This window comes from Pseudophryne corroboree (genome assembly GCF_028390025.1).
Source record: "Pseudophryne corroboree isolate aPseCor3 chromosome 3 unlocalized genomic scaffold, aPseCor3.hap2 SUPER_3_unloc_7, whole genome shotgun sequence".
NCBI lineage: Eukaryota > Metazoa > Chordata > Amphibia > Anura > Myobatrachidae > Pseudophryne > Pseudophryne corroboree.
Window position 1 is genome coordinate 1,904,921 of NW_026967563.1, and position 22,330 is coordinate 1,927,250.

General features: G+C 49.2%; 1 protein-coding gene across 1 annotated transcript in view; it reads left to right on the top strand.

The window, feature by feature from the left end:
• The window catches only part of LOC134984643 (oocyte zinc finger protein XlCOF7.1-like), a 57,711-nt gene extending 36,656 nt beyond the window's left edge, over positions 1-21,055 (top strand). Inside the window, exon 3 of the mRNA XM_063950185.1 lies at positions 20,242-21,055. Within this exon, the coding sequence (XP_063806255.1) occupies positions 20,242-21,014 (773 nt within the window). The 3' untranslated portion in view covers positions 21,015-21,055. The remainder of the gene's footprint in view (positions 1-20,241) is intronic.
• The last annotated feature ends 1,275 nt before the right edge of the window (positions 21,056-22,330 follow it).

Below are 22,330 nucleotides of genomic sequence, written 5' to 3' on the forward strand. Positions count from 1 at the left end.
ACCACCTGCCGCCCCCAGTCTGTATCCTACCACCCAGTCCTGTACCCAGCCGCCCCCACCCTGTTTCCTGCCGCCCTCTCCCTGTACCCTATCAATCACCTGCAGCTCCCTGCCTCTCCTACCACCCCCGTCTATCGCCTGCCACCACCTGCCTCTTCTAACACCCCCTGCCCATCATCTTCCACCACCTGCATCTCCTACCACCTCCCTGCCCGTCACCTGGCTCTCCTGCTTGCACCCTGCCTCACTTGCAGCCCCCTACCCATCTCTTGCCACTCCCTGGCTGTACCCTGACACATCTCCCTCTCCGGCCACCTCCTTTTCATCACCTACCGACCCCCACCTGGCCATTACCTGCGCCCCCCCCCCTCAGCCGTCACCTGCCGTCCCCCCCTACCTTTTCTACAAACCCTTGCCTGTCATCTGCCTCTCCTGCTTCTCCTACCACCGCCTGTCCATAACCTGACATCCGCTTACTCTCCTACGACCCGTTGCATGGTTCCCGACTGGGGAGGGGTGTGTGACCGGTGGCTGCATGGCGGAGGAGTGTGTGACCGGTGGCTGCATGGGGGAGGGGTGCGTGTCAGGTGGCTACATGGGTGCGGGGTAGGTGACCAGTAGACACATCAGTGAGGGTAGGATGCGCACACATCACAGTTAGGTTGTGGTGGGAGAAGTGTGCACAGCAGAAGTGAGGGTAGAACGCTCCGCACACATGGGGTTGGGTGTTCCTATGTATCAGTGACGTGCGGGGAGACGGAGCTGTTCCTGTCATACTAACGTATACACCACAGTTTTCACTATATACAGTATATGTAAAATACAAAGAACATACAAATATCATCTTTGAATTATTCTAATCATTTCTGTAGTCAGAAGTAAAAATTATATGGTAGGTGAGGCAGTGCCCCCCCCCCATCCTCCACCAACCTTACCCGCACTCACCAAATTTATACTACTCCTTCTGTGTATAATGCCCAGATGTGTATACCGCTGCACCTGTGTATAATGTCCACATGTATATAACGCTGAACATGTGTATAATGCCCACATGTGTATACCGCTGCCCCTGTGTGTAATGCCCACGTGTGGATACCGCTGCACCTATGTATAATCCTTGGGCTCATATATTGTGTGTAAATCTGGCTCTGGTACTAGCCAGTGCCTCTTGAGAAATGTACTTCACCGCACGTCCCTGGTGTGTATGTCTAGTAAGTACACGGAGTAGAAAGGAGGTAACCATAATGCAGAGGTAAGTGTGCCCATTACAGGACAGGTGCACTGTATGTTTGGGTTGGGATGAGTGTGTCTATTGGCACGATAGTAATAATACAGGGACATGACTGGGGAGGTGAGGGGATCTGGAAGCGTCACAGTGACATCACATATCTATAGTAATAATACAGGGACTTAACTGGGGAGGTGAGGAGGTCTGGGAGCGTCACAGTGACATCACTTATATCCATTGTAATCATACAGGGACATGACTGGGGAGGTTAGGGGATCTGGGTGTATTTACAGTGATGTCTCCCCCATTTCTCTAACGTCCTAGTGGATGCTGGGGACTCCGTAAGGACCATGGGGAATAGACGGGCTCCGCAGGAGACAAGGGCACTTTAAGAAAGCTTTGGATTCTGGGTGTGCACTGGCTCCTCCCTCTATGTCCCTCCTCCAGACCTCAGTTAGAATCTGTGCCCGGACAGAGCAGGGTGCATTTTAGTGAGGTCTCCTGAGCTTGCTAATAAGAAAGTATTTTGTTAGGTTTTTTTATTTTCAGAGAGCTTCTGCTGGCAACAGACTCTGTTACGTGGGACTGAGGGGAGAGAAGCAGCCCTACTAACTGCGGTTAGGTTGCGCTTCTTAGGCTACTGGACACCATTAGCTCCAGAGAGATCGAACACAGGAACTCACCCTTGGTCGTCCATTCCCGGAGCCGCGCCGCCGTCCCCCTTGCAGAGCCAGAAGACTGAAGCCGGCGAGTGAAGCAAGAAGATATCAAAATCGGCGGCAGAAGACTCCTGTCTTCAGATGAGGTAGCGCACAGCACTGCAGCTGTGCGCCATTGCTCCCACATTACACCCACAGACTCCGGTCACTGTCGGGTGCAGGGCGCAGGGGGGGGCGCCCTGGGCAGCAATTGAGTACCTCCTGGCAAAGTGGGCATATATACAGTTGGGCACTGTATATATGCATGAGCCCCCGCCATTATTTACACAAAATCGCGGGACAGAAGCCCGCCGCTGAGGGGGCGGGGCTTCTTCCTCAGCACTCGCCAGCACCATGTTTTTTCTCCACAGCACTGCTGAGAGGAAGCTCCCCAGCCTCTCCCCTGCAGTTACACGGTAGAAGAGGGTAAAAAGAGAGGGGGGGCACATAATTAGGCACAAAAATAAATAAAAGCAGCAGCTACTGGGTTAACATTAAGTTACTGTTTTATTCCTGGGTTAATAGCGCTGGGGTGTGTGCTGGCATACTCTCTCTCTGTCTCTCCAAAGGGCCTTATGGGGGAATTGTCTTCAGATGAGCATTCCCTGAGTGTGTGTTGTGTCTGTACATGTGTGTCGAAATGTCTGAGGTAAGAGGCTCCCATAAGGAGGAGATGGAGCAAATATGTGTGTGTGAGAGGGTGTCTCCGTCGACAATGCCGACTCCTGTTTGAATATGTGTAATTAAGTGCTACGGTGAATTTATTGCACAAAAGATTAGAGAAAAGACAGGAATTCTACCCATGTCTGTCCCTATGTCGCAGAGACCTTCAGAGTCTCTCAATGATCACTATCCAAAATAATAGACACTGGTATCGACACGGAGTCTGACTCCAGTGTCGACTATGATAATGCAAAGTTACAGCCAAAATGGCAGTAAAGTATTCAATATATGATTATTATAATAAAAGATGATTTGCATATCACTGATGACTCATCTGTCCCTGACACGAGGGTACACATGTCTAAGGGGAAGAAAGCTGAGGTAATTTCCCTCCTCTCATGAGGAAAAAGAGCGGGAATCTCCGGACGTGAGACTGCAGCTTCCCACAAAGAATTCTCAGGCAATATCCTTTCCCCACTAGGGCCAGGATACGATGGGAAATCTTCCCCTAGGGTGTCACAAAAGGCAGCCCTGATGTTACAGCTATTCTCAGGGATCCTGCAGATAGCGTGCACATTCTGGTATACTACTCAGACCGGCGATTGTGTCGGCATGGGTTTATAGCGCTGTGGAAGCGTGGACAGGTACCTTATCAGCAGAGATTGAGACCCTAGTATGTATATAGAGATATATATATATATATTAAAGATGCTGTCTTAAGAGAGATGTATATATAAAGCATGCCCATAGAGACATGAGTATACTGGGTCCTAGAGTCAAAGCTATGTCGATTTCTGCTTGACGTGTCCTGTACAATATGCAATGGACAGATGATGCCGACTTAAGAGGCATATGGAAGGCTGAGGATTGTGTGGAGAAGGGTTCTCGGACCTGGTCTCCACAGCTATAGCTGGTAATTCTGATATTTTGCCTTATATTCCTGCACAGCCTAGGAATGCACGTCATTATCAAATGCAGCCTTCCGAACAAAGAAACAAGAAAGTCCAAGGTGCGTCCTTTCTTGCCAGAGGCGGGGGAAGAGAAAAGAAGCTGCACAACACAGCTAGCTGCCAGGAACTGAAGTCCTCCCCGGCCTCTACAAAAATCCACTGCATGTCGCTGGTGCTCCACAGGCGGAGCTAGGCCTGATGGGGGCACGCCTTCGGAAGTTCAGCCACAAGTGGGTTCACTCCCTGTTAGATCCCTGGGCAATAGATATTGTGTCTCAGGGATACAAGCTGGACTTTGAGAGGATGCCCCCTCACCGACGGCCCTGCCGGCTTCCCCCCATGAGAGGGAAACAGTGTTAACTGCAATTCACAAATTGTATCTTCAGCAGGTGGTGGTCAAGGTTCCCCTCCTTCAACAAGGAGGGGGTTATTATTTGACCATGTTGTAGTCCCGAAACCAGACGGTTCGGTCAGACCCATATTGAATTTAAAATCCCTGAACATATACCTGAAAAGGTGCAAGTTCAAGATGGAATCGCTAAGAGCGGTCGTTGTAAGCCTGAAAGGTGACTCGGGACATAAAGAATGCATACCTTCAGGTCCCTATGTATCTACCTCATCAGGCGTACCTCAGAATTGCGGTACGGGATTGTCATTACCAATTTCAGACGTTGCCGTTTGGTCGCTCCACGGCCTGGAGAATATTCACCAAGGTAATGGCGGAAATGATGGTGCTTCTGCGGAAGCAAGGTGTCACTATTATCACGTACTTGGACGATCTCCTCATAAAAGCGAGATCAAGACAGCAGTTGCTGAACAGCGTATAACTTTCTCTGGAAGTATAACGGCAACACGGCTGGAGTCTATATATTCCAAAGTCGCAGTTGGTTTCTACAGCTCATCTGCCTCTCCTAGGCATGATCCTAGACACAGACCAGAAAAGGGTTTATCTTCCGATAGAGGGAGCTCAGGAGCTCGTGACACTGGTCAGGAATCTATTAAAACTGAAACAGGTGTTAGTGCATCACTGCACTCGAGTCCTGGGAAGGATGGTGGCATCATAAGAGGCTATTTCCTTCGGCAGGTTCCATGCGAGGACCTTCCAGTGGGACTTACTGGACAAGTGGTCCGGATCACATCTTCAGATGCATCGGCTAATCACCCTATCCCCCAGGGCCAGGGTCTCTCTCCTGTGGTGGCTGTAGAGTGCAGTTTCGGCATTCAGGACTGGGTCCTGGTGACCACGGATGCAAACCTCCGGGGGGGGGGGGGGGGGGCAGTCACACAGGTAAGATATTTCCAAGGGCTGTGGTCAAGTCAGGAGACTTGCCTTCACATCAATATCCTGGATCTAAGGGCCATATACAACGCCCTACGTCAAGCGGAGTCCCTGCTTCGCGACCAACCGGTTATGATTCAGTCAGACAATATCACCGCAGTGGCTCATGTAAACCGCCAAGGCGGCACAAGGAGCAGGGTGGCGATGGTAGAAGCCACCAGAATTCTTCGCTGGGCGGAGAATCACGTACGCGCACTGTCAGCAGTGTTCATTCCGGGAGTGGACAACTGGGAAGCAGACTTCCTCGGCAGGCACGACCTCCACGCGGGAGAGTGGGGACTTCATCAAGAAGTCTTCACGCTGATTGCAAGTCGGTGGGAACTGCCACAGGTGGACATGATGGCATCCCGCCTCAACAAAAAGCTGCAGAGATATTGCGCCAGGTCAAGAGACCCTCAGTCGATAGCTGTGGTCGCACTGGTGACACCGTGGGTGTTCCCGTCGGTCTATGTATTTCCTCCTCTTCCTCTCATACCCAAGGTGCTGAGAATTATAAGGAAAAGTGGAGTGAGAACAATACTCTCTGTTCCGGATGGGCCAAGAAGGACGTGGTATCCAGATCTGCAAGAGATGCTCACAGAGGACCCATGGCCTCTGCCTCTAAGACAGGACTTGTTGCAACAGGGGCCCTGTCTGTTCCAAGACTTACCGCGGCTGCGTTTGACGGCATGGCGGTTGAACGCCGGCTCCTAACAGAAAAAGGCATTCCGGATGAAGTCATTCCTACGCTGATCAAGGCTAGGAAGGACGTGACAGCGAAACATTAACACCGTATATGGCGAAAATATGTTGCTTGGTGTGAGGCTAGGAAGGCCCCCACGGAGGAATTCCAGCTGGGCCGTTTCCTTCACTTCCTGCAGTCAGGAGTGTCTTGGGCCTGAAATTGGGTTCCATTAAGGTCCAGTTTTCGGCCCTGTCTATTTTCTTTAAAAAAAGAACTGGCTTCTCTGCCTGAAGTTCAGACATTTGTAAAGGGAGTGCTGCATATTCAGCCACCTTTTGTGCCACCAGTGGCACCTTGGGATCTTAACGTGGTGTTGAGTTTCCTAAAGTTACATTGGTTTGAACCACTTAAAACCGTGGAGTTAAAATATCTCACGTGGAAGGTGGTCATGCTATTAGCCTTAGCTTCAGCTAGGCGTGTGTCAGAATTAGCGGCCTTGTCATATAAAAGCCCCTATCTGGTTTTCCATATGGACAGAGCGGAATTGCGTACACGTTCACAATTCCTGCCAAAAGTGGTGTCATCTTTTTATATAAACCAACCTATTGTGGTGCCTGTGGCTACTCGTGACTTGGAGGATTCCGAGTTGCTTGATATAGTCCGGGCTTTGAAGGTTTATGTAGCCAGAACGGCTAGAGTCAGGAAAACAGAGTCGCTGTTTATCATGTATGCATCCAACAAGTTGGGTGCTCCTGCTTCAAAGCAAACTATTGCTCGCTGGATCTGTAACACGATTCAGCAGGCTCATTCTGCGGCTGGATTGCCGCATCCAAAATCAGTAAAGGCCCACTCCACAAGGAAGGTGGGCTCTTCTTGGGCGGCTGCCCGAGGGGTCTCGGCATTACAGCTTTGCCGAGCAGCTACTTGGTCAGGTTCAAACACTTTTGCAAAGTTCTACAGGTTTGATACCCTGGCTGAGGAGGACCTTGAGTTTGCTCATTCGGTGCTGCAGTCATCAGCACTCTCCCGCCTGTTTGGGAGCTTTGGTATAATCCCCATGGTCCTTACGGAGTCCCCAGCATCCACTTAGGACGTTAGAGAAAATAAGATTTTACTCACCGGTAAATCTATTTCTCCTAGTCAGCAGTGGATGCTGGGCGCCCGTCCCAAGTGCGGACTTCTTCTGCAATACTTGTATATAGTTATTGCTTAAATAAGTGTTATGTTATGGTTGCATCAGGGTTGATCTGATGCTCTATTGTTGTTCATACTGTTAACTGGGTAAGTTTATCACAAGTGATACGGTATGATTGGTGTGGCTGGATGAGTCTTGCCCTGGATTCCAAAATCCTTTCCTTGTACTGTCAGCTCTTCCGGGCACAGTTTCTCTAACTGAGGTCTAGAGGAGGGACATAGAGGGAGGAGCCAGTACTCAGAATCCAAAGCTTTCTTAAAGTGCCCATGTCTCCTGCGGAGCCCGTCTATTCCCCATGGTCCTCACGGAGTCCCCAGCATCCACTACGGACTACGAGAAATAGATTTACCGGTAAGTAAAATCTTATTTTCGCAAGGTTACACAGTAGTGAAGAAGATATCCGGTGAGTGTGAGACACCGAGCAGCCATCCCCGTGTGTCAGGAAGAAGAAGGACCCAGAGCCTCATCTCGGTGCCTCCACCTCACTCACTGACACATGACACATTGACCAGAAGATCCTGGAACTCACCAACAAGATCATTCAGCTGCTGACTGGAGAGGTGACTGCTGGGAATGGGGCATTATACAGTAACACCGGGGATGTGTCCGGGTGGTGACTGGAGAGGTGGCTGCTGGGAATGGGACATTATACAGTAACACCAGGGGTCGTGTCTGGGTGATGACTGGAGAGGTGACTGCTGGGAATGGGACATTATACAGTAACACTGGGGGATGTGTCTGGATGATGACTGGAGAGGTGACTGCTGGGAATGGGGCATTATACAGTAACACCAGGGGACGTGTCTGGGTGATGACTGGAGAGGGGACTGCTGGGAATGGGGCATTATACAGTAACACCAGGGGACGTGTCTGGGTGATGACCGGAGAGGTGACTGCTGGGAATGGGACATTATACAGTAACACCAGGGGATGTGTCTGGGTGATGACTGGAGAGGTGACTGCTGGGAATGGGACATTATACAGTAACAGCGGGGGATGTGTCTGGGTGATGACTGGAGAGGTGACTGCTGGGAATGGGGCATTATACAGTAACACCAGGGGATGTGTCTGGGTGATGACTGGAGAGGTGACTGCTGGGAATGGGGCATTATACAGTAACACCAGGGTATGTATGGGTGATGACTGGAGAGGTGACTGCTGGGAATGGGACATTATACAGTAACACCAGGGGATGTCTGGGTGATGACTGTATCACTGTGTGTGTCAGGTTCCTATAAGGTGTCAGGATGTCACTGTCTATGTCTCCATGCAGGAGGGGGAGTATATAGAGGAACACAGGGGTCTGTACAAGGACGTGATGATGGAGAATCACCGGCCCCTCACATCACTGGGTAAGAGGAGACTGTCATGTATTGTACAGGGGAGAGCAGGTATGGGGGCCCCTATATACACACATCATCTGATAATCACATATATACACTGTAGTCAGTCACTGTGTGTCTCCTACAGATGGGCCCAGTAACAGAGATACCCCAGAGAGATGTCCCCGTCCTCTGTATTCCCAGGATTGTACAGAGGAGAATCACAGGATCCCACTGGAGGATCAGGTAGGTGGGATTTAGTGTCTCTCCAATATACCAAAGTGACTGTCACTATATGATCTGTAGAGGAGCTGTGTGTCTTATACACTGATATTATACTGTTTCACCTCAGTTTAATCTGACTGTATGCAAATGTCATTAGAGTGTTTGTTTGTTTTTTAGACACAACGTCTGTCTGATATTAAAACAGAAGATATAGAGGGAGAAGAAGAGACGTATGTGACTGATATAAAGGCAGAAGATACAGAGGGAGAAGAAGAGACGTATGTGACTGATATAAAGGCAGAAGATATAGAGGGAGAAGAAGAGACGTATGTGACTGATATAAAGGCAGAAGATATAGAGGGAGAAGAAGAGACGTATGTGACTGATATAAAGGCAGAAGATATAGAGGGAGAAGAAGAGACGTATGTGACTGATATGAAGGCAGAAGATATAGAGGAAGAAGAAGAGACGTATGTGACTGATATAAAGGCAGAAGATATAGAGGGAGAAGAGGAGACGTGTGTGAGGGGTGATCAGCAGTGTAAGGAGGAGGAGATCCCTACAGATATCAGCACAGGTGAGTAATAAACACTTATTACAGAAGTCACATATTCTCATTGCTCAGTCACTACAGCAATCTCTTATCCTACACCCTCCTCCGCCATCAGCCCTGTTCTCAGTTGGGTGTTTCTAACACAAGGCTATCCATGACAAATACCACATGTAGAGAGTTTTCTCATACGTTCTAGAGGATGCTGGGGACGCTTTGAGAACCATGGGGTAAAGACGGGATCCGCAGGAGACATGGGCACTTTAAGACTTTAAAAGGGGTGTGAACTAGCTCCTCCCTCTATGCCCCTCCTCCAGACTCCAGTTAGATTCTGTGCCCAGCGAGACTGGATATACTTAGGAGCTCTCCACAGTTTCTCAGAAAAAATACTTTATTTAGGTTTATAATTTTCAGGGAGACCTGCTGGCTACAGGCTCTCTGCATTGTGGGAGTGAGGGGGGAGAAGCAGGACCTACGTCTGTGCGTTTAAGGGCTCTGCTTCTTAGGCTACTGGACACCATTAGCTCCAGAGGTTCAGATCACTTGGTGCGCCTGGCTGCTTGTTCCCGGAGCCGCACCGTCACCCCCCTCACAGAGCCAGAAGACAGAAGTCGGATGAGTAAAGGAAGATCAGAAGACTTCAGTGATGGCAGAAGACGGCAGTTGGATCCGACGACACGCCTGTCGTTCCTGGGTATGATTCTGAATACAGAATTACGGAGAGTTTTTCTTCCAGTGGAAAAGGCTCTGGAAATACAGAACATGGTAAAACAGATTCTGAAACCGGCAAAAGTGTCAGTTCTTCAATGCACTCGATTGCTGGGCAAGATGGTGGTGGCCTACGAAGCCATTCTGTATGGCAGGTTCCATGCCAGGGGTGCTTCAGTGGGACCTGCTGGACAAGTGGTCCGGGTCTCACCTGGACATGCACCGGAAAATACTCCTATCTTCCAGGACCAGGATCTTCTTTCTGTGGTGGCTGCACAGTTCTCACCTTCTGGAGGGACGCAGGTTCGGGATTCAGGATTGGATCCTGGTGACCACAGATGCAAGTCTCGGAGGCTGGGGAGCAGTCACACAGGGGTGAAACTTTCAGGGAAAATGGTCAAGCCAGGAAGCTTGTCTGCACATAAACATTCTGGAATTAAGGGCCATTTACAACGGCATTCTGCAAGCGGAATATCTTCGCGGTCTGCCCGTCTTGATTCAATCAGACAACATAACAGCAGTGGCGTACGTAAACTGCCAGAGCGGAACAAATTTCAGCCTTATCAATTTTCTTTCAGAAAGAATTGCCCTCCCTTCCGGAAGTTCAGACCTTCGTCAGGTGGGCTGTACATCCAACCTCCATTTGGGCCCCCAGTGGAACCATGGGATCTTAATGTGGTGTTGCAGTTCCTGCAATCTCCTTGGTTTGAACCTTTACGTAAGGTTGAGTTAAAATTCCTTACTTGGAAAGTAGTCATGTTGTTGGCCTTGGCGTCATAAAGGTGAGTTTCTGAATTGGCGGCTTTGTCTCACAAAAGACCCTATTTAATCTTCCATGCTGAGAGCGGAGTTGAGAACTCATCAGCAATTTCTACCAAAAGTGGTTTCCTCATTTCACGTAAACCAGCCTATTGTGGTGCCAGTGGCTACTGATGCCTTGGCGGAATCGAAGTCTCAATGTGGTCAGAGCTTTGAAAATCTATGTCGCCAGAACGGTGCAGATTAGGAAAACAGAGGCTCTGTTTGTCCTGTGTGCTCACAACAAGATTGGGATTCCTGCTTCCAAGCAGACTATTGCACGATGGATCTGTAATACGATTCAGCAGGCTCATTCTACGGCAGGGTTACCGTTACCGAAATCGGTGAAAGCTCATTCTACCAGAAAGGTGGACTCATTCTGGGCGGCTGCCTGAGGGGTTTTCGGCATTACAACTTTGGCGAGCTGCTACTTGATCAGGTTCAAACACCTTTGTGAAGTTTTACAAGTTTGATACCCTGGCTGAGGAGGACCTCATGTTTGATCAGTCGGTGCTGCAGAGTCACCTGCACTCTCCCGCCCGTTCTAGAGCATTGGTATAAACCCCATGGTTTTGAAGCATCCACAGCATCCTTTAGGACGTATGAAAAAATAGGATTTTAATACCTACCGGTTACAGACCTAGTCTCTACAGCTACTGCTGGAAAATCGTAATTTTTACCTTATGTTCCCCCAAAACATAAGAAAACGCATCATCAAATGCAGTCCTTTCGGCCCAATAGATACCGAAGAGGAAGAGGCTCTGCCTTCCTTGCTGCTAGAGAACAGAAGTCCTCCCCGGCTTCTGCCAAGTCCACCGCATGACGCTGGGGTTTCCCTGCGGGAGTCCTCGCCGGTTGGGGCACGTCTCAAGCTCTTTAGCCAGGTCTGGGTTTGCTCGGACCTTGAACCTTGGATTTTAAAAATTGTGTCACAAGGGTACAAACTAAAATTTTAAGACGTTCCCCCTCGCCGATTATTAAAATCAGCCTTGCCAGCTTCTCTGACTGGCAGAGAGGTAGTGTGCGACGCAATACAAAAATTGTGTCAGAACCAGGTCATTATCACGGTTCCCCCTGCGCAACAGGGACAAGGCTTTTATTCCAGTTTATTCGTGGTTCCGAAGCCGGACGGCTCGGTCAGACCGCTCCTCAACCTTAACCTAAATTACTTTCTGCAGAAATTCAAGATGGAGTCTCTCAGAGCAGTGATCTCCAGTCTGGAGGAAGGGGACTTTATGGTCTCCTTAGACATAAAGGATGCCTACCTACATGTTCCCATTTATCCTCCTCATCAGGCCTTCCTGCGCTTTGTGGTTCAGGATTGTCATTACCAATTTCAGACGTTGCCATTTGGGCTGTCCACGGCTCCGAGGATTTTTACCCAAGTGATGGCGGAGATGATGATTCTTCTTCGCATGCAAGGTGTCATGATTATCCCATACTTGGACGATCTCCTGATGAAAGCCAGATGCAGGGACAAGTTGTTACAGAACATTGCACTGTCCGTGAAGGTGTTGCAACAACATGGCTGGCTCCTCGACCTGCTGAAATCTCAGTTGATCCCTACGACCCACCTGTCGTTTCTGGGGATGAATCTGGACACAGAACTACAGAGAGTTTTTCTTCCGGAAGAAAAAGCTCTGGAACAAATCTTAAAACCAACCAGAGTGTCGATCCATCAATGCACTCGCTTGCTGGGAAAGATGGTGGCGGCCTACGAGGCCATTCAGTTTGGCAGATTCCATGCCAGAGTATTCCAGTGGGACCTGTTGGACAAGTGGTCCGGTTCCCACCTACACATGCAACGGACGATAGTCCTGTCCTCAAAGACAAGAATATCACTGCTGTGGTGGCTGCACAGTTCTCACCTCCTCGAGGGACGCAGGTTCGGTATTCAGGATTGGATTCTAGTGACCATGGATGCAAGTCCCCGGGGTTGGGGTGCAAGGAAGATGGTCAAGTCAGGAGACTTGTCTCCACATAAACGTTCTGGAATTAAGGGCCATTTACAACGGCCTTCTACAAACTGAACGCCTTTTTCAAAGTCGACCCGTCCTCATCCAGTCGGAGAATGTAACAGCAGTAGCTTATATCAACAGCCAGGGCGGAACAAAAAGCAGAGCAGCAATGGCAGAAGCCACAAGGATTCTCCGCTGGGCGGAGAAACATCTAAGCGCTCTGTCAGCTATCTTCATTCCAGGAGTGGACAACTGGGAAGCAGACTTCCTCAGCAGACACGATCTCCATCCAGGAGTCTTCACAGAAGTGACAAGTCGCTGGGGTACTCCCCAAGTAGACATGATGGCGTCTCGTCTCAACAAGAAACTCCAAAATGATTGCGCCAGGTCAAGGTACCCTAGAGCCATAGCGGTGGGCGCTCTGGTGACACCGTGGGTGTTTCAGTCGGTATGTGTTCCCTCCACTTCCTCTCATTCCGAGAGTGTTAAAAATTATAAGAAGAAGAAAGGTTCCAACGATCCTCATTGTTCCAGATTGGCCAAGGAGGGCTTGGTATCCCGATCTTCAGGATTTACGCATAGGAAATCCCTGGCTGCTTCCTCTACGAGAGGACCTGTTACAGCAGGGGCCGTGTCAGTATCAAGATTTATCGCGGCTACGTTTGACGGCATGGCGGTTGAACGCCAGATTCTAGCCCAGAAGGGAATTCCCAGTGAAGTCATTCCCACTCTTATTCAGGCTAGAAAGGATGTTACTGCAAAACACTATCACCACATTTGGAGGTCTGGAGGAGGGGCATAGAGGGAGGAGCCAGTTCACGCCCTTATTAAAGTCTTAAAGTGCCCATTTCTCCTGCGGATCCTGTCTATACCCCATGGTTCTATTGATGACCCCAGCATCCTCTACGGACTCAGAGAAAAGGATTTACCGGCAGGTATTAAAATCCTATTATTTATTAGTGCGCAAGCAGGACAGCATTTTCTCTTCTTTGGTGTTTTATTATTACAACCATGTCACCTCTAGTAATCCCACACGAGCGTCCATGTCACCTCTACTAATCCCACATGAGCGGCCATGTCTCCTCCAGTAATCCCACATGAGCGGCCATGTCTCCTCCAGTAATCCCACACGAGCGTCCATGTCACCTCTAGTAATCCCCCATGAGCGTCCGTGTCACCTCTAGTAATCACACATGAGCGTCCGTGTCACCTCTAGTAATCCCACACGAGCGTCCATGTCACCTCTAGTAATCCCCCATGAGCGTCCGTGTCACCTCTAGTAATCCCACACGAGCGTCCATGTCACCTCTAGTAATCCCCCATGAGCGTCCGTGTCACCTCTAGTAATCCCACACGAGCGTCCATGTCACCTCTAGTAATCCCCCATGAGCGTCCATGTCACCTCTAGTAATCCCACATGAGCGTCCATGTCACCTCTAGTAATCCCACATGAGCGTCCATGTCATCTCTAGTAATCCCACATGAGCGTCCATGTCGCCACTAGTAATCCCACATGAGCGTCCATGTCACCTCTAGTAATCCCACATGAGCGTCCATGTCACCACTAGTAATCCCACATGAGCGTCCATGTCACCTCTAGTAATCCCACATGAGCGTCCATGTCATCTCTAGTAATCCCACATGAGCGTCCATGTCATCTCTAGTAATCCCACATGAGCGTCCATGTCATCTCTAGTAATCCCACATGAGCGTCCATGTCAGCTCTAGTAATCCCACATGAGCGTCCATGTCATCTCTAGTAATCCCCCATGAGCGTCCATGTCGCCTCTAGTAATCCCACATGAGTGTTCAGTGTTGATCAAGCTCCAGTCTAAGCATCCTATCTTCTTTTTTTTTTTTAATACACATAAAAGCAATGATTACAGGTAAAACATGTCAATTATAGAATTATATATTGTATCCTGTAACACCCTGGGTCTTGTCTACTCATTTTATATTTCTCTGACGTGCTAGTGGATGCTGGGAACTCTGTAAGGACCATGGGGAATAGCGGGCTCCGCAGGAGACTGGGCACAACTAAAAGAAAGCTTTAGGACTAACTGGTGTGCACTGGCTCCTCCCCCTATGACCCTCCTCCAAGCCTCAGTTAGATTTCTGTGCCCGGCTGAGCTGGATGCACACTAGGGGCTCTCCTGAGCCTCCTAGAAAAGAAAGTATAGTTTAGGTTTTTTATTTTCAGTGAGATCTGCTGGCAACAGGCTCACTGCTACGAGGGACTAAGGGGAGAAGAAGCGAACCTGCCTGCTTGCAGCCAGCTTGGGCTTCTTAGGCTACTGGACACCATTAGCTCCAGAGGGATTGAACGCAGGACCCGACCTCGATGTCCGTTCCCGGAGCCGCGCCGCCGTCCCCCTTACAGAGCCAGAAGCAAGAAGAGGTTCCAGAAAATCGGCGGCAGAAGACATCAGTCTTCACCAAGGTAGTGCACAGCACTGCAGCTGTGCGCCATTGCTCCTCATGCACACCTCACACTCCGGTCACTGATGGGTGCAGGGCGCTGGGGGGGGGGGGGACGCCCTGAGCAGCAATAAATAACACCTTGGCTGGCAAATATACACCATATATAGCCCCAGGGGCTATATAGGTGTAAATTAACCCCTGCCAGATTTCCTAAAGTCCGCCGAAAAAGGGGCGGAGCTATCTCCCTCAGCATACCGGCACCATTTTCCCTCACAGCTCCGCTGGAAGGAAGGCTCCCTGGCTCTCCCCTGCAGTCCTGCACTACAGAAAAGGGTAAAAAAGAGAGGGGGGCACATATTTTAGGCGCATTATAGTTATTCTATGCAGCTATAGGGGAAAACACTCTTTATAGGTGATATCCCTGTATATATATAGCGCTCTGGTGTGTGCTGGCATACTCTCCCTCTGTCTCTCCAAAGGGCTTTGTGGGGTCCTATCCTCTTTTAGAGCATTCCCTGTGTGTGCGCTGTGTGTCGGTACGGCTGTGTCGACATGTATGAGGAGGAAAATTATGTGGAGGCGGAGCAAATGCCGGTAAATGTGAGGTCACCCCCTGCGGGGTCGACACCTGTGTGGATGGACTTATGGAAGGAATTACGGGAAAGTGTCAACTCCTTACATAAAAGGCTTGACGACATGGGACAGCCGGCAACTCAGCTTGTGTCTGTCCAGGCGTCTCAAAGGCCATCAGGGGCTGTAAAACGCCCGTTACCTCAGATGGCAGACACAGACGTCGACACGGATACCGACTCCAGTGTCGACGATGAGGAGACGACTGTAACTTCCAATAGGGCCACACGTTACATGATTGAGGCAATGAAAAATGTATTACACATTACTGATATTACCCCAGGTACCACAAAAAAGGGTATTATGTTTGGTGAGAAAAAACTACCAGTAGTTTTTCCTGCATCTGAGGAATTAAATGAAGTTTGTGAAGAAGCATGGACTTCCCCCGATAAGAAATTAGTAATTTCTAAACGGCTATTGGCAGCGTACCCTTTTCCGCCAGAGGATAGGTCACGTTGGGAAACACCCCCTAGGGTTGATAAAGCGCTCACACGTTTGTCAAAGAAGGTGGCACTACCGTCTCCGGATACGGCCGCCCTTAAAGAGCCTGCTGACAGAAAGCAGGAGACTTTCCTAAAGTCTATATACACACACACTGGTGTTATACTACGACCAGCTATAGCCTCAGCATGGAAGTGTAGTGCTGCGGTTGCGTGGTCGGATTCCCTGACAGAGAATATTGAGACCCTGGATAGGGACAATATTTTACTGACTTTAGAGCATATAAAAGATGCGCTCTTATACATGCGTGATGCACAGAGGGATATTTGCCGACTGGCATCAAAAGTAAGTGCAATGTCCATTTCCGCTAGACTGGATTATGGACTCGGCAGTGGTCAGGGGATGCCGATTCAAAAAGGCACATGGAGATTTTGCCTTATAAAGGGGTGGAGTTGTTTGGGGAAGGTCTGTCAGACCTCGTTTCCACGGCAACAGCTGGAAAATCAACTTTTCTGCTCCAGGTTACCTCGCAGCAAAAGAAAGCACCGTATTATCAAGCACAGTCCTTTCGGCCCCATAAGGGCAAGCGAGCAAGAGGCGCCTCTTTTTTGCCAAAAGGCAGAGGTAAGGGAAAAAAGCTGCAGCATACAGCCAGTTCCCAGGACCAGGAGTCCTCCCCCGCTTCCGCCAAGTCCACAGCATGACGATGGGGCTTCACAGGCGGATCTAGGTACGGTGGGGGCACGTCTCAGGAATTTCAGCACACAGTGGGCTCGCTCACAGGTGGATCCCTGGATCCTTCAGGTAGTATCTCAGGGGTACATGCTGGAATTCGAGACGCCTCCCCCATGCCGTTTCCTAAAATCTGCCTTACCAACAACACTCTCTGACAGAGGCGGTGTTACAGGCAATTCACAAGCTGTATTCCCAGCAAGTGATAAACAGGGTACCTCTCCTTCAACAAGGAAAGGGTTATTATTCCACAATGTTTGTGGTACCGAAACCGGACGGTTCGGTGAGACCCATTTTAAATTTAAAATCCTTGAACAAGTATATCAAAAAGTTCAAGATGGAATCGCTCAGAGCGGTTATCTCCAGCCTGGAGGAGGGGGATTACATGGTATCTCTGGACATCAAGGATGCTTACCTGCATGTCCCCATTTACCCTCCTCACCAGGAGTACCTCAGGTTTGTGGTACAGGACTGTCACTACCAGTTCCAGACGCTGCCGTTTGGGTTATCCCGGCACCGAGGGTTTTTACCAAGGTAATGGCCGAAATGATGATTCTCCTTCGAAAGAAAGGGGTTTCAATTATCCCGTACTAGGACGATCTCCTGATAAAGGCGAGGTCCAGGGAGCAGTTGCTGGTGGGGGTAGCACTTTCTCAGGAAGTGCTACAACAGCATGGTTGGATTCTCAACATCCCAAAGTCACAGCTGGTCCCCACGACACGTCTTCTGTTCCTGGGGATGATTCTGGATACAGACCAGAAAAAAAGTGTTTCTTCCAGAGGAAAAAAAAAAAGGGGTTGTCATCTCTAGTAAGAAACCTTCTAAAGCCAGGACAGGTGTCAGTGCATCAATGCACGAAAGTCCTGGGAAAGATGGTAGCTTCGTACGAAGCAATTCCATTCGGCAGATTCCACGCAAGAACCTTCCAGTGGGACCTGTTGGACAAGTGGTCCGGATCGCATCTTCAGATGCATCGGTGGATAACCCTGTCGCCAAGGACCAGGGTGTCGCTACTGTGTTGGCTGCAGAGTGCTCATCTTCTGGAGGGCCGCAGATTCGGGATACAGTACTGGGTCCTGGTAACTACGGATGCCAGCCTTCGAGACTGGGGGGCAGTCACACAGGGACGAAATTTCCAGGGACTGTGGTCAAACCAGGAAATTTCACTTCGCATAAATATCCTGGAACTAAGGGCCATCTACAACGCCCTAAGCCAGGCAAGACCTCTGCTTCAAAACCAGTCGGTACTGATACAATCAGACAACATCGGCGGTCGCCCATGTAAACAGACAGGGCGGCACAAGAAGCAGGAGCGCGATGGCAGAAGCCACAAAGATTATCCGATGGGCGGAAACTCACGTGTCAGCACTGACAGCAGTGTTCATCCCGGGAGTAGACAACTGGGAAGCAGACTTCCTCAGCAGACACAACCTCCACCCGTGAGAATGGGGACTTCATCCGGAAGTTTTCCAAATGATTGTAAACCGTTGGGAACGACCAAAGGTGGACATGATGGCGTCCCGCCTCAACAAAAAACTAGAAAGGTATTGCGCCAGGTCAAGGGACCCTCAGGCGATAGCTGTGGACGCTCTAGTGACACCGTGGGTGTACCAGTCGGTTTACGTGTTCCCTCCTCTGCCTCTCATTCCAAAGGTACTGAGAATTGTGCGAAGGAGCGGAGTAAGAACGATGCTCGTGGTTCCAGATTGGCCAAGAAGAGCTTGGTACCCGGAACTTCAAGAGATGCTCACAGAGGACCCATGGCCTCTACCGCTAAGACGGGACCTGCTCCAGCAGGGGCCCTGTCTATTCCAAGACTTACCGCGGCTGCGTTTGACGGCATGGCGGTTGAACACCGGATCCTGAAGGAAAAGGGTATTCCGGAGGAAGTCATCCCTACCCTGATCAAAGCCAGGAAGGATGTCACGGCAAAACATTATCACCGCATTTGGCGAAAATATGTTGCTTGGTGTGAGGCCAAAAAGGCCCCAACGGAGGAGTTTCAACTGGGTCGTTTTCTGCATTTCCTGCAAGCAGGAGTGAATATGGGCCTAAAATTAGGATCCATTAAGGTACAGATTTCGTCTGTCAATTTTCTTCCAAAAAGAATTGGCTTCACTGCCTGAAGTTCAGACATTTGTGAAGTGCGTGCTGCATATTCAGCCCCCTTTTGTGCCTCCAGTGGCACCTTGGGATCTCAGTGTGGTTTTGGGGTTCTTGAAATCACATTGGTTCGAGCCACTTAAAACCGTGGATTTGAAATATCTCATGTGGAAAGTGGTCATGCTGTTGGCCCTGGCTTCGGCCAGGCGTGTGTCAGAATTGGCGGCTTTATCTTGTAAAAGCCCTTATCTGATTTTCCATACGGATAGGGCAGAGTTGAGGACTCGTCCTCATTTTCTCCTGAAGGTGGTGTCAGCTTTTCATTTGAACCAGCCTATTGTGGTGCCTGCGGCTACTAGGGACTTGGAGGATGCCAAGTTGCTGGATGTAGTCAGGGCCCTGAAGGTTTATGTTTCCAGGACAGCTGGAGTCAGAAAATCTGACTCGCTGTTTATCCTGTATGCACCCAACAAGCTGGGTGCTCCTGCTTCAAAGCAGACTATTGCTCGTTGGATTTGTAGCACAATTCAACTTGCGCATTCTGCGGCAGGACTGCCGCATCCTAAATCAGTGAAAGCCCATTCCACGAGGAAGGTGGGCTCATCTTGGGCGGCCGCCCGAGGGGTCTCTGCTTTACAACTTTGCCGAGCCACGACTTGGTCAGGGTCAAATACTTTTGCAAAGTTTTACAAGTTTGACACCCTGGCTGACGAGGACCTGGAGTTCTCTCATTCGTTGCTGCAGTCACCCGCACTCCCCCCCCCCCCCCCCGTTTGGGAGCTTTGGTATAATCCCCATGGTCCTTACGGAGTTCCCAGCATCCACTAGGATGTCAGAGAAAATAAGATTTTACTCACCGGTAAATCTATTTCTCGTAGTCCGTAGTGGATGCTGGGCGCCCATCCCAAGTGCGGATTGTCTGCAATACTTGTAAATAGTTATTGTTAACTAATCGGGTTATTGTTGAGAGCCATCTGTTCAGAGGCTCCTCTGTTATCATACTGTTAACTGGGTTTAAAATCACGAGTTGTACGGTGTGATTGGTGTGGCTGGTATGAGTCTTACCCGGGATTCAAAAATCCTTCCTTATTGTGTCAGCTCTTCCGGGCACAGTATCCTAACTGAGGTCTGGAGGAGGGTCATAGGGGGAGGAGCCAGTGCACACCAGTTAGTCCTAAAGCTTTCTTTTAGTTGTGCCCAGTCTCCTGCGGAGCCGCTATTCCCCATGGTCCTTACGGAGTTCCCAGCATCCACTACGGACTAGGAGAAATAGATTTACCGGTGAGTAAAATCTTATTTTCCATAATGTATTTTATTTCCAGCAGGTGGACACACAAGCAGGAATATCTCAGAAGGACATCTAATGTTATCCCCGGATTGTGACATAAAAGATAATGACAGTAGACAGGATTCTCCAGGAGATAACCCCATTACCCCAATTATACATCCAGCTCTATCAGCTGATCCCTCTGATCCAGTGAAATGTTCTCCTGATCACTCTGATATTGGTGCATCTGTTACAGCTCTGAGAGTAGATAATGAGTTTCCCTGTTCTGTAGATGCCAAATGTTTTACACAGAACACAAACCTTATTACCCATCATCCAGCTAAGGCAGGTGAGAGGCCATTTCCATGTTCTGAGTGTGGGAAATGTTTTACATATAAATCATATCTTGTTACACATCAGAGAAATCACACAGGTGAGAAGCCGTTTTCCTGTTCTGAGTGTGGGAAATGTTTTGCATGGAAATCAGATCTTGTTAAACATCAGAAAAGTCACTCAGGTGAGAAGCCGTTTTCCTGTTCTGAGTGTGGGAAATGTTTTACACAGAAATCAGCTCTTGTTCCACATCAGAGAAGTCACACAGGTGAGAAGCCGTATTCCTGTTCTGAGTGTGGGAAATGTTTTACACAGAAATCAGCTCTTGTTCCACATCAGAGAAGTCACACAGGTGAGAAGCCGTTTTCCTGTTCTGAGTGTGGGAAATGTTTCGCATTTAAATCAGTTCTTGTTAAACATCAGAAAAGTTACTCAGGTGAGAAGCCGTATTCCTGTTCTGAGTGTGGGAAATGTTTTACACAGAAATCATCTCTTGTTACACATCAGAGAAGTCACACAGGTGAGAAGCCGTATTCCTGTTCTGAGTGTGGGAAATGTTTTGCACAGAAATCACATCTTGTCAGACATCAGAGAAGTCACACAGGTGAGAAGCCGTATTCCTGTTCTGAGTGTGGGAAATGTTTTGCACGGAAATCAGATCTTGTTACACATCAGAGAAGTCACACAGGTGAGAAGCCATTTTCATGCTGTGAGAGAAATAAATCCGCTCTTGTTGAACACATTAGACATTACCCAAGTACGGAACCATTTACATCTTCTGGAGTATAATTATCACTGTCGTCCAATGTTCCTCAAGGTTGAATCCTATCTCCTATGCTTTATAAAATATACATGCTACCACTGGGTGATATAATCAGACATCATGGCCTGGTCTACCACTGATATGCAGATGACCTGCTTTTTGCTCCATGTACTGAGAACCGAATACCAATCCTAAATGGTTGTCTAGCTGAGCGTCAGGGGTGGATGATGCCAGTTGGCTGTGATTCAGTCTTTGTGAAACATAATAGAAGCTCCCCAACAAAGGACAAGACTACAGCTTTACCAACCATCTGGATTTACGCTTTGGTGCTCAGAATTGAAAATACTGAACGTGTGCTGAATCTTTGTGTTGTCCTGGTATGTGGCTGACACAGACATCAGGTATCCGCCACATACAAATCCTCGTTCTTTCATCTGTGGACCATAGCCAGAATCAAGCACTTGATTCCCTCAGAAGTTCATAGACTACTGCAGTGCCATCTACCTGGGTCACCCAGCAAAAGAATTACAGAGCTTGCAGCTAGTACAGAATGCAGCAGCCAAGCTGTTACCTAACCAGCCCGTTCCTGCCTCATAACACCCATTCTCTACTCCCTTCACCGGCTGCCTGTAAGATGACAAATCTATTTCATTATTGGCTAACTGACCTTCCCAGCAAAACATTACATGGTCCAAGGTACTAGAAGGAGCTTCTGCCTCCTTACTGCCCTGCTTGCTTGCTGGCTTCTACAGATGAAGGACTGTTACCAGCAGTACCAAGAATCTCCTGTCATTTATTTATGGGTTGAATGTTTAGCTTTGTAGCCCTGACCATGGAACTCACTGCCTTGCACAGTCCAAGAGGCCTCCACTCTAGAGACCTTCACAAGCAGACTGATGACTGTTACTCACGCTTTTCATTAATGTACCTCTATTTCTCATACGTCCTAGAGGATGCTGGGGATTCCAAAAGGACCATGGGGTATAGACGCATCCGCAGGAAGCTGGGCACACTATAAAGACTTAAACTGGGTGTGAACTGGCTCCTCCCTCTATGCCCCTCCTCCAGACCTCAGTTAGACTTTGTGCCCAGGAGTGATGGGTCACACACTAGAGGAGCTGTACTGAGTTTCTCTAAAAGACTTTGTTAGGTTTTTTATTTTCAGGGAGATCTGCTGGCTACAGGCTCCCTGCAGCGTGGGACTGAGGGGAGAGAAGCAGGACCTACTTCTGTGAGTTTCAAGGCTCTGCTTCTCGGCTACTGGACACCATTAGTTTCAGAGGGTTCGATCACTTGGTGCGCCTAGCTGCTTGTTCCCGGAGCCACGCCGTCATTCCCCTCA